General features: G+C 43.5%; 1 protein-coding gene across 1 annotated transcript in view; it reads right to left on the reverse strand.

The window, feature by feature from the left end:
* The window catches only part of PLPP4 (phospholipid phosphatase 4), a 50825-nt gene extending 40072 nt beyond the window's left edge, over positions 1-10753 (reverse strand). Inside the window, exon 1 of the mRNA XM_018078538.2 lies at positions 10654-10753. Coding sequence (XP_017934027.1) covers positions 10654-10709 — 56 coding nt within the window. The 5' untranslated portion in view covers positions 10710-10753. The remainder of the gene's footprint in view (positions 1-10653) is intronic.
* Positions 10754-12847: the final 2094 nt, after the last annotated feature.

The raw sequence follows: 12847 nt of genomic DNA on the forward strand, positions 1-12847 counted from the left end.
GAATACCTGTATGAAACAGTGAATGAAGAGTCTTTTGAAAAGATGAAAAACAAAGAACAGCCTGGAGTTTTAGAACCTAATGTTAGTTTTCTTAGTAGTACTTAAATTGTATTTCTACTGTTTTCTCAAGCTCTGGCATTTGAACTCCCTCTAAGTAAACAATTTCTTTCTTGTGACATAATTTAAAGCTAAGAAGAAAGGGAAAGGACTATCTGAGCATGCATGAACAGCCCAAGAACAAGGAGTTTGTGCACCTGAAAGAATCCCTAACCTTCCAAAACATATGTTCTCCTTGCTTAGGGGCTGAGCACTTTGAAAGCAGGTAACACTAAATATCACTGAGCATCCTTATTGCCACTGTGAGGTGACTGACTTTAGGAAACTCTCACAGTCAGTGGGATTAAAAATGGCTTTCCAGGCAGGAAACTACTTAACTCGTTTAGATGCACCTTTTCACCATCTTATCTTCCTGAAAGAAGAGGAATATTTGGGAATGAGCAAGGTGAAAGGAAGGAAAGAGGGGAGAGCTGGTCATGCTGCATTGCAGCTTTGAAGAGAGGAGCAGGAACCAAGGGTGGCTATACTGAAACAGGAAAAAAAAAATTCACTGCAAAATGACTCAAAGTCACATATTTTGGCTTGGTTTTAACTTTTAAAACTTTCTGTGACCTGAGATTGAAGGTGATCTTTGCTTTCCGGTCAGCAGAACATCAAAGAAACCCTTCTGAAACAAAAACCATCTTTGGTTTGGCGTTTGGCCGCTCCTGAGGTGAAAAAGCAGCTCAGCCCTTGTGACCCCTGCTCACAGGGAGCACTGGGGCACTCCAGGCACAAGGCAAACAGGTCAGAGCTGCTCCTCACTGTGTCAGGGTGCAGAACTTAGATAACCCAGCACAGCTGCAGTGCTGTCACACAGAGAGTTTTACACAAATAACAGGTACCAACAAAGTGAGGACTATTGGTTCCTGCTTTCGTTGCATTATCTCTCATTTTAGTTAATAAAAAACGTGATTTATGGTATCAGTTGTTGCCTCTGGGCTCTGTTTTTATTAAATATACTCTACGATACAAAATATTCCACAAAAGCCATTTTAATGTGTGTTTGGGGAGGAGAAAGCAGAAGGAAAGGAAATGCTCTGTATAGCAACACTGGTGTAGCTGTTAGAAGTGTCAAAGCTGGCAGCTGTACATGATCTTAAAATGAAAACCAGAATTCATCTTACATGCTTCAATCAACTAAGCACATATCTGAATAATGAACCAACACCCGAGGGATGCAATCTCAATAAAAGGGAGGATTAAGTAGTATCAAAAAAATTGTCCAAAAAAAGGTGACCAAACACATTTTCAGACCATTTTTTTTGGATTAAAAATTCAGGAGCTCATAAGGAAGCAGGAAAGAGGAGAAATACTGAGGCCCAGTCTAGAAGGCTCCAGCAAGAGTTTCTTTGTGTGAAATTAAAACATTCATTTTTGTTCAAACATATTTCAAACTGAAAGGAAATATTTTCTCTGGGTATCCATTCAACTTGCTTAAATAAAAAAATGCATTTTAAAATAAAACACTTTGGTATTAATTCCGAGACACCTTTTTTGGCCAAGTTATTTAGTAAATGTAATACAAATTTACAAGTTTGTTCCAGTTTTTCCTTCACAGTTGCTGTAGGCAATGAGTTCCTTTTTCTCTTGGGATAAAAAAAAAACCATGATCTGCTTAATGATATTCACAATCAAATCCAACTATATTAAAACCACTCAGCCCAAAAAAACTTGTATGAGTACTAAATGTTCCAGAGTATTAGTAATTATTAAAAAAAAATAGTAAATTATAATAATGGGGAATAAGAACATCACTTTTTGCATTTTGTAGCACTCACTGAAGTCCAATAACAACAGTTACACTCCTGGAAAGCACCTTGGACAGCAGATGAAGGAAACTATTAATGTTCTCTCTGCAGGCTGTGAGAGCACAGACAGGCTATTAGACCTGCTCTCCCATTAGTGAAAATTGGCAGCTAATGAAAATATAACACTTTATATCAAATGATCCTCTCCTCTGTTGTTTGCCACTTGCCAGGCTCTCACCACACAGGCCACAAATCCTTCAGAGCTGAACTATTTCTGAGCTATCATTTGCACCTCCATTATATCATTTACACCTCCATCACACAACCTGAAGAAGCAGAAAAACTCTGCACTCCAAACAGGGTAAAATGTTGACCTGCCAAGATTGCAGAGTAAAACATTTCACCTAATCTAGGATTTCATTTTCCCCCCAGTCTCATCAATGCAGAATATTTAGCACACAGACTCTGGCATCACAGCTTCTGTTCAGTGTTTGCTGAAGTTTTCTCCAAATAACTTCATATTGGTGCTGCTGTTTCCTCCTCTGCCCATCATGACGAGTCAAAAATCAAGACATTTTGCTATAATGTCTTTAAACTTTTCCCTGCACACTGGGAAAGTTTCAGGCAGTATAAACCTCAGGCCACTAAGCTGATTTTTTTTTACAAGACCACCCAGTCTTGTCTCCTCACAACAAAGCAAAACCTGGTGTAAAACACACCCAAGACACTTCAGTGTAACTTGCTTTTTAAAATTTCCATTGGTGGAGGATTCTACACGTGCCTCAGGCACTCTATCACAGCACTGGAGTCCTCACAATTAGTTGGTATTTCCCCACGTTCACCAAGTTTCCCTTGTTACTATTTTAAAAATCTTTTCTTTCTGTGCAATTCCCAGCTTGTCTTCTTCACACATCTTTATGGAGCTGCTTACATGTGAAAATTACTGCCATGTCCCCTCAGATTTCTAGATTAATCAGCTCAATTATTTCTACATTTTCTCAGAAAAACATGTTTTCTACACCACTCTTACCATCTCCCTCACTCCCCCCCAGCTCTCTGGAATTCACATACATAATTAATCTTAATCATCCACTTACTATGAAAACACCAGTTGTCAACCCTCTTACTCTACCCTACAGCAAAACAATTTCCACTTATGCATTTTATCTATAGGCACTTTTAATTAGAAGTCAGTGGTATTTTAACAGGGAAAATATTTAGCCATTTGGATGGTAAAACTGTTTTGTAATGCAGAGAAACAAACAAATGCAATACCCAGTGATGGCAGCAATCTGATTTTCAACAGAGAAATAGTCTTAATCTATTTTTTTTTTTTTTTACAGAATCATCTCAATCATTGACAGAGTTTCTTGCATAGCTTTCAGACTTTGTCCTTTAATCCTTGCCAATATGGATGTGGCACTCAAGCCTCCCCTGTTCAGTGTCAGCACGGCCCTTACTGCACAAAAAAAGTTACAAGGCACACTAAATATAACCCTTGATCCACTTTTAGCATCAAGAATTCTGCCAGCTCTTTCCAAGTACTCACTTTTCAAAGTCAGTGACAGACTGGGAGACCATAAAGATCTTGATTTACTGTGCCAGATGAGTGCATTCTCAGCAAAAAGATCATACCTGTATTAAAAGTCTTTCCCATCAGAAACACAGTTGTGTCCTATCTTGACTGTGCTTAGGTCAAAGTATATAAAAATCAATTTATTAAAGAAAAATTTCCCCTATGAGAGCCCCATCAGTCTCAGTAGCAGTCTCACTATAAAACACCCTCAGTCGGGCTAGAAGCAAATAAATACACATGTCAAAGTCTGTGAGTAAATAGGATTCAACAAGAAGAGACACAAAGTCACCATTTACTCCTCAAAAACTCTGGAGCAGATGCTTTGGCATTTACAATAACATCCTTTTTTAGCGTGTATTCAGCTGTGAGTTTAGCCATGGAGATCCCAGCCTATTAGCAGGACAATTAGAATTCCTGTTATTAAATCCCCTTCCAGCTTCCCTTTCCCCCCTCCCACGGGACTCAGGGAAGACAAATGAAATAAATTTGTTCCACAATCTGAAAGTATTGATACAACAGTCTGTAAAAACAGTTTATCTCTGCACTGACCAAAATCTGCACAAAAAGACAAGCATATTTTCTCCTGAATAACTGTTAGCAAAGTCAGTAAAATCATACCCTAATAAATACAATATGAAAATGATGGAAACAGAAGCTTTGACAAAGTGGAACACCAAGTATCTGAACACCAGGTTGACCCTGAGTGGATGCCAAGTACCCACCAGAGCCACTTCATCCCTCCCCTCCTCAGCTGGATGGGGGAGAGAAAATACATCCAAAGGCTCTTGGATGGAGATGAGAACAGATGGAGATCATTCCACAGTTACCACCCTGGGCAAAATAGCCTTGAGGGGGGGAAACCAGTCTAATCACAGCAGAAAAACGAGAAAATAAAATCTAAATCTCAAAATACCTTCCCCCCCCTCCCTACCTTCTCCCAGCTTTACTCTGATTTTCTCTCCCTCCTCGCCTCCGGTGGGGAACGAGGGCTGTGATCACATCATCCCATGTTGGCTCAGCAGTTCCTTCCTCCTCACACTCCTTCCCTGCTCCATGCTGAGGTCCCTCTCCCAGGGCCAGTTCTCCAGGAACTCCTCCATGAGTCCTTGCCCAGGGCTGCAGTTCTCCATGAGCTGCCCCAGGAGGGTCACGAGCCCTGCCAGCAAAGCTGCCTCCCACATCAGGGCAGGCACAGGGTTCTTTGGTTGGGTGCTTCATATATTACACCAGGTAGAATAAATACTTAGGGCCTTTTGTTTTTACAGTAACCTGTCAAGGACACAGTGCTGAGCACAGCTAAAATTCAGGTTACTCTGAGATATATCAGCTACATTCAGGAGCTCCATGTCTGACTCTCCCATCACTTCAAAGGTACCACAGACTCTGCTGAGCACTGGAACAAGTCTGTTGCTTGCCACTGGAGCTCAATATGCAACCTTTGATATGTGTTCTCAGATCCTGAGCACCAAAGAGGCTGTCTTTTTTTATAGCAGGTCTTTCCCTTAACTGTTTGTTAACCCTAGTCAGTGAACTAGACTTCAACCTGTGCCACAAAACTGAATCTTTCCCTCATTTTAACATGTCAATTATGGTTTACAACAGTGCACCTATTTTGAAACAGGTTAGCAAACATCTTAGTGTTCTCATTTCTTATTATCATTACTAGCTATGAAACTATGAGAAACAAAAATATTATTTTTATAAGTGTATCACAAAGTTGTAAGATATTCAAGTCCCAGACTGGGACTGGGTGTCAGGGACTTTTTTGGCCAGGTAAGAGAAATATAAAAATTCCTAAAAATTAAAATCTTTCAGGGCCATGTGAGGGTTTCTCTTCTCTCTTTCAGCTAAGAACAGAGGAAGATCCATAATTTTTGACAGAGGATGTCCAGCGGCCAATGGAAAGAAGGGAAAGCCTCTTTTCAGAGAAAAGAAACCTTTTTAGGCAGAAATGAATATATCAAACTTATCTGAAAAGGGTGGGGATTTTGTGAAACTATAAAATGTATGGAAATTAAACCAAAAGTGTCTCTTTCCCCAGAAACTTGGTGTGAGAAAGACCCAATGCGTTGAATAAATTCTTCCTTGTTTCTTTGTTCCTTGAGTTTATGCCATCTTTCTAAATTTAAAAAGAGGAATATTTTCCACAAAGCCAACGCTGAAAAAGCTCTGAAGTTGTTCAAGGGTGTGGGCTACCTCCCAACACAGAATTTATCAATTAAGTGAAGGAAGGGTGAGCAAAAGAAGTATTACTCTCACTTTCTTGGTGAGAAATTAGGGTACACAGACATGAAGTCCAAAACTGTTTGGATCAGAAGCCAAAACCCAGGTTCCAAACCAAGTCAGAATTATCAGATATTCAAACTGAGAAGGTAGGACACAAAAAGACCAAGCAGCTCCGGTGGCCAAACACCTACTTCACTTGGAAACCTTCAGCTATAGAGCCCAGGCTTAAAAGGTGCTTTCAATCCTTGGTCCAACTGATTTGTGTAATTTTGCAGTGTTTGAGTCAGAGTGAGGAAATAAATCTGAATGTCTCAGACTGGTGATTTCTTCTCAATCTATTTTGTGTGTGTTCCCTACAGATCTCCAGCTCAGTCTATCCTCCAAACATCCAGTCAACAGGAGAGAGAAAAGGCAAGCACAGTCTGTGAGAAGAGCAAAGCCAAACTGCAGCATTGTAGAATTTCCTCAGGTGATTGATTTTCTGTCTGTGTTAACAAGACAATATTTAGTGTCATTTATAAGGGCAACGTATCCACAATATCCAGATCACCACTCCAGGACAAAGAGAGCTACCTAAAAGAACTTTCCATGCTAAATTATTTCATGCATATTCATAACCTGATTAAAATCTTAACATTGTAAACATGCAGAGAAACGGCTTTTATTTACTTACACCAGAATCTGACCATGGCACACACACAGAACATGTCAGCATCAGTCAATCCTGCAAACTCACATGTGTGTGATGTATACATGTGTTTACCTGCAGATAAACATTTATTCCCAAGGGAGGCTGCTAATGAGACTGTGCTGTAGGGAAGATATCCAATTACTCTAAATGACATTCACATTTTAGTCACATCACATGCCCTGAAGAGCTCGAGGTTGGGTGAAGAAATCCCTGAAACACTGTCTTTTTAATCAATTAGCTCTCAAAACATCAGCAATATGAGGTTGACAAGTCATTGGGTTAAATATACCACAGCACACCCAAATTCCAGCTTCCTACCAAGAGACAATGGTGTGGCCTTCTAAAACTTTTCAAACAGATGCACAAAGTTTTCCTTGCAAGAGATACCTAAAAGAGACCATCGTGTATTTTGCTAAGAAACAAAGACATCCCTCAGGCTCACTCTGAGCTACCACTCATTGAATTCTTTTGAGGACAGATAAAAAAACATTGTTTTAAGGGCATCACTCCTGTGTAAAAATACCAGACTTGCTCACAAATCCTTTTACAACTGGCTTATCTTAAAAAAAACACCAAGTCAGTCAAAACAATTTGCTTCCCTCAATCATCCTCTAAGTGACAAATGCCACTGGGCACGTGGATCAGATGAAAGACTGGCCACGTTTACCATGTTTTAGCATTAATCAAGCATCTTAAGATGCTCCAGGTCATAGGAATAAGTACAGAAATTAAGAAAACAGAGATGCAAGACTCAAATTCAATCATTCTTCAAATTAGCACTGGATATTTTCCGTAAACAGAGTACATCCTCATAGTTATTATATTAAACAATAGACCATTTCTACTTCTGAAACTTTACGTCAAAAATTTCACTTCTAAAAAACAATTCAGTTCTGTACTCACATATAGTTATTAACAAACAAAAACCTAAACAAAAATATGAAGTGAGAATTGATTAAAGCCAAGGTTTCATTGAAAAATATTCCGTTATGCAGTTTCAAATAACAACGTAATGGCCAAATTATAGGATCAGAATTTTCTTCACCTAGAAAGTAGCAAACCATCCACCTTCCATCAAATCACTTCAGCCCAGTCAAAAGGTGCAAGGTCACATATTTAGAAAACTTAAAATTATTTTTTTAATGTTAAGGAATTGGGAAAAACCGTGAGGCAGAACAGAAATCTCTCCTTGCACTTTGTAAGGTGTACCTTGAGAGCTATTTTGCTGAAGGTACTCAACCAATTACCTATTTACCTTCCCAGTCAAGTGTGCATTAAGCATATTTTTGACTGCAGCCACTTGTGTTTGGGTTTTGGGTGTTTGTTGTTTGGGGCAGGAGTTTTATTTAACTCCTGCTTCTCAATTTCAGACAGCTGTAGTTCTTCTAATACATCTCTCCTAACTAATCCCTCCTTCAATACCAGTAAATCCTGAGGGCTAAAATGCCCTTCAGCACAGATCTCTCTAAATGCACAGAAGCCCGAGTTGCTAAATTTCAATGCCTAATCCGGTCTTTAACAGCTAAGTGAACACTTAGCAACTGCCAAGAACACGTCTAGAACCGACTCAGTTGTTATCATTATCCTCCCTAAATGTCTGTAGAATTCAACCCAATCAACACACAGCCATCAAAAGTGTGTGGTACTTCTATGGCTGTTCATTTGCACGATGAAAGATATCTTAAATCATAAGTATAGGTTTCTGCCTTTGGTGGAAGGATTGAAGTTGGTAATTGTGGCAACTGGAGGAAAAAAAAAAAGCCAGTCTTTAGTATAGAAAACATGGTTGTTGTTGCTGTAAAACACATCCCCATTGGCAATACATTCCATTTCAGCAATCAGCAACAGGAGTTTCCACACCTCCATTTTTATGGAAGGACATTTATCACCAAGCAAGGCTACAACATGGAATATGCACCTTGATTCTTTTGCATTCTATGGTACAAAACATGCCAGTATCTCACTCTGAGTTATATGAATTGTTAGGCTGAAGCTAAAAGACATCTGGGAGGCACAGATGGCTCACGACTGTCAGATGGATGTGGAACCATGACCTTCAAGGTCAGCCTTCTAACACCACAAAGGTTGGTAACGGCCCAAAGTCATCAACACTTTATCAGAATGAGCTAATTCTCTTCTGTCCAGTTCCTCGTGGACAAATATCCGTGTCCCAGCTGGCAATCACAACAGGGATGAGCTCAGACCAAGCCTCCACTCATTTATGTTAATGGCATTCCTTTCCAAGGGAGGTGGAAAATGTGCAGGCTTTCCATTCCTAGAAATCTCTTCTGCAGTACAGCTCAGAGAGCTGCTGCCTGGATTCCAGTCCCAGGGCTTCCAAATTCACCAGTAAAAGTTCATTCTTGAAAAGATATTTCACTGAACTCAGTGCTCCATAAAAATCCTTGCACTGGCTGTGTATAAAGCCACAGGAAATACCATTTTTAAACCTCTGTAACATAATAGTTTCAAAACGTGAGTAATTGCCACTTAAGAAAACTGAGAGAACTACCGAGCAAAAGATTACTTGGGTGTTAAGATTATCTGAATTATAAAGCTATTTTTTTGGTGTACTAGAGATTATATTCTCGGAACCATCGCAAGCAAATAAAGTGAAGTTCTTCATGGAACTAAACACCAACCTGAATTTAGAATACTACAGTGCTTAGTGCTTTTAATGAATGCTCTGAATGACCTACTGAAACATCAGAATTATTCCCCAGAATTCCAAGGAGGAAGAGCCGAGCTACATGAAAATGCTGGAGGTTTTTCCATAGGCATTTGCCATTCTTGGGGACTCTACCAAAAGCTTTTCCATCAGCTACCCTTCAGTGCATTTTAGAACCACAGCATAAAGAGCAGTGAGACGTACAGAACCTTTTAGAGAGGAAATAAAGACAGAGGAGAAGCATAACCAAGAAAGGATCCTTCAAATGGGGTATGAGTTACTAATAAGCATTACTATGATGGTTCAGGTGATGAATTACACACACAATCATAATGAAGAGAAAGGTTCTGATGTACCATCAGATCCTGAGGTCTTGGCTCACCCTGTAAGTCCATGTATTCCAGAAAGGAGTTCTGTTGAGAGGAACAGGTCTCCTTTCAAAGTAAGATGCAACTGAACTGACAGATATCAAAGGTACCTTACAGGATTTTCAGGGTATCAAAATTTACCCCTAAAATGAAGATGATTCCACTTAACGAAACATGTTGCAAATCAAAGGATTAGCATCAATATTCCAGAGAAATGAGCACTGAGGAAAAAAATCAAGCACCAGTAAATTGGGCAAGTTCTTAATTAACCATGAGAGGTTCAGAAAGGACTCGCATCAAAGCATTCAGATTCCCCAGCTGTAAATCAGTACCACAGCTTAATAGATATATCGCCTGCAGCTGTGACCAACAGCCCCCATCGTTAAGAAAACAAACAAGCAAACAACAAAATCTGATTTCCGTGATACTTCTGAGAGGCCACAAAGACTGACAACGCTCACCTTAAAACATTAAGCAAGGGGCATGCAAACTTACACGGAGAGGAACTTTTCTTTGCTCAAATGCACGCAGAACACAAACTGCCTGAGAGAAAGAAGCGGGCACCGCTCTGAAAGGCAAGGGGGGAGCCTGCCTGAAGTACACCCGGCAAAACAGCACGGAACTGCTTTCTGCTGAAAAAGGCAGAGAGCGTTCCTGCAGCGATAGCTGCACATCATTCGGCACCCAGATCTCCCTGACTTTCCTCCCCACACACCAGCGCGCGGATAAGCATTCCCAGAGCCAGCCAGCCACGTTCCATCATCCCCCGTTCAGCCCGAGCTCCTCGCTCAGCTCCAGCCCCAGCCCTGCAGCTCCCCGGCACAGGGTTCCCAGCGCGGGGCTCCCACTGCTTCCCCAGCCAGCTTTTGGGGTGCATTTACCGCCGAGCCAGCTGAGACCTCACAGCGCAAACCACAACCCCCCGAACCAAACCCGCAGCACGCTGGGGTGTTTTTGGGGCTTTTTTGGTTGGTAGCTTTTTGCACGCTTGTCTCCGGCAAAACCCCGAGGGGCGGAGAGAGCTCCCGGCTGCAATATTCCAAACCCCCCGCACCGCGGGGAGGAGAAGGGTGGCAGCTGCCTCTCGCTCGGGCATCCCCCGCGGGGTCCGCCTAAGCATCGGAGACCCCAGGGCGGCGCTGGTCAGGGGATGCAGGAGATGCGGGATGCAAGGGATGCGGGATGCGGGACGGCATCCCAGCCCCACATCCCGCCCCGCTGCGAGGAGGGACCCGGGCACCGCGCGGCAGCGGAGCGAAGTTGCTGCGGGTACTCACACGAAGACCCCGAAGAGCAGCACCCGTATGCCGATCTCGATCGCCAGCTCCCGCATGGTGGGTCCCGGCGCGCTCCCGCAGCCCCCCGCGGCGCCGCCTCTCATCCCCCGCCGCGACGGGGGCACTCGGGTCCAGCTGTGCCGGCCTCACGCCCGCCCTTCCCGGTGCCCCGGAGGGGCCGCGCATGAGCCCGAGGCAGAGCACAGAGGGAGATGGAAAGAAGCAGAGGCAGAGGGCGAGCCCCGCCTTGGGCGCAAAGCCCCGGGCCCCGCCATCCGGCAGGCTTGCCGCGCTGTGCGGGGCGGGCACTGCCGAGCGCCCGCCGCACCCGGGGGAGGGGTCCCGGGCGCTATCGCTCGTGTTCCCCGTGCGGGAGCCGGGGGCGGGATCCTGGGGATTTCCCCTCCCCTCCTTCCCTTTCCGCCGCCCCGCGGGCGCGGCCGAGCAACGGAGCTGGAGCCGGAGCCGCAATGGCGGGAGCCGCGCCGTCCCGCCCGCCCCTCGGGGGCTCCTTTGCGGTGCCCTCGGCGGGGCACTGCGGGCTCCGTGCCCCCTAACGCCGGGAAGCAGCTCGGTGGGGCGCAGGGAGCGCTTTTCCCTGCCCCGTTTAGCGCAGCACTCGCCCATCCTTAGCTGGAGAGCCATTAACCCGTCGCCCATCGGTGCCCATCGCCTCCCACGGCACAGCCGGGTTCCAGCCCGGCTCCGGTGGCGGGCTGGGCAGGCGGTCCGCTCTTCATCGCGGACTCCTGCTGAAGCCCTGCGCTCCGAAAAGATGGAGAAACAAAAATTAAACGGGGCTGGGGGGAGGGAGCACACCGCGCACAGGTAACATCAGGTATTCATGAAGACTTATCCTGCCGTACCAGGGGCAATTACGCACCAGACCACCCGTGCTGGCACCGAGCCTGGCCCATTTACTTTATCTTTGCATGAAGGATTAACAACGTTTGAACGCATTCTACAGGCTGTCCACCCTTCAGACATCTGTGCCATTTTAAACCCTGTTTCTCATTGTTAATGCAGATAACCCAGCAGGTCACTCCTGTGTCACTTGGTCAGATTCTGCCCAATATTATGGCCCAATTATGTCAATGGTTCACTGTCCATTCCCAGAGCTGGGTCCAGCTCAGCAAATGGGCAGAGGCTGTAGTTATGACCTCAAATTGCTGTGATGGGAGAAAGTCAGCAAAACAACCATGGCATTAATTTATTCCTGTGTTTCCTCCAATCCATCTTCCCTTCCTCCCAATGGCAGGCTCTGAACCACCCTAATCCTTGTATTGCCTTAGCCTGCCTTTGCACAGAGTTCATTTAACGTCCTCTGGATGGAGAGACTGGATCCTGAACATCTTTACTGCAAAGGAGTTTCAGCCTTGAGTTATGAAATGCAGCAAACTAATTCACACTTAAATATATTTAATTATCTGCTTTCTTGGGGCCTTTGAAGGCATATCCTTCAGGAAAGTGTTCATAGCTATTAATACTGCACAGTTACAAACCAGCCATCATTGCATTGCAGTGGGGATCCAATTCACTTTACTACATGATTATTGCTAGAGAATTAATGCCAGAGAGGCTTTATTAAACCTATCTGCTTAATATATGCACTATGCATAAAATGGAAGCTTTGAACTCTGAATTAACTACCATGTAGTAAAACTTTTATTGTCTGTGTTTGTGGAAGAAAACAGAGGCACAAGCTTCCATCTTAACCTCATCTACAGATAAATACACCAGTGCTAGATTTGGTGCAAGGAGTATGACTGAAGCCCAGGAAACACAGGTGTGTGACTGGCATTGGAGAGAGCTTTTAAAGTGTTGGTGTTACTTAAATCAGATCTTTCTCCCTTGTATGCCTGATTGCACTAATTTTCAAGACAAAGCTTGGTCAATTACTTATATTCTGGATTTTATAAAAGGTCACTCTCTCTCAGGAAACAAAGCTCAATGGTGAAATCTCCTTACTAAACTGGTGGTGGTGATAAAGGACATGTCACCTTCCTTTGAGGACACTCAGTTGGTTTGTCTTCTGTTGTCAAATATTTGTGCTCCCTCTCCCTTGTGCCCCCAGTGACTCGATGTGTATCTACATTGCAGCTAGGTGTGCACAAGAATAATCTTTGTTTTCATTAATAATCCTTCCTCACAGAAACAGCCTCACAACTTGTGTGAGGCTTCATGCCTTGTCAAG

The sequence above is a fragment of the Manacus vitellinus genome, unplaced genomic scaffold (genome assembly GCF_001715985.3).
Source record: "Manacus vitellinus isolate BGI_N305 unplaced genomic scaffold, ASM171598v3 scaffold_40_pilon, whole genome shotgun sequence".
Lineage (NCBI taxonomy): Eukaryota > Metazoa > Chordata > Aves > Passeriformes > Pipridae > Manacus > Manacus vitellinus.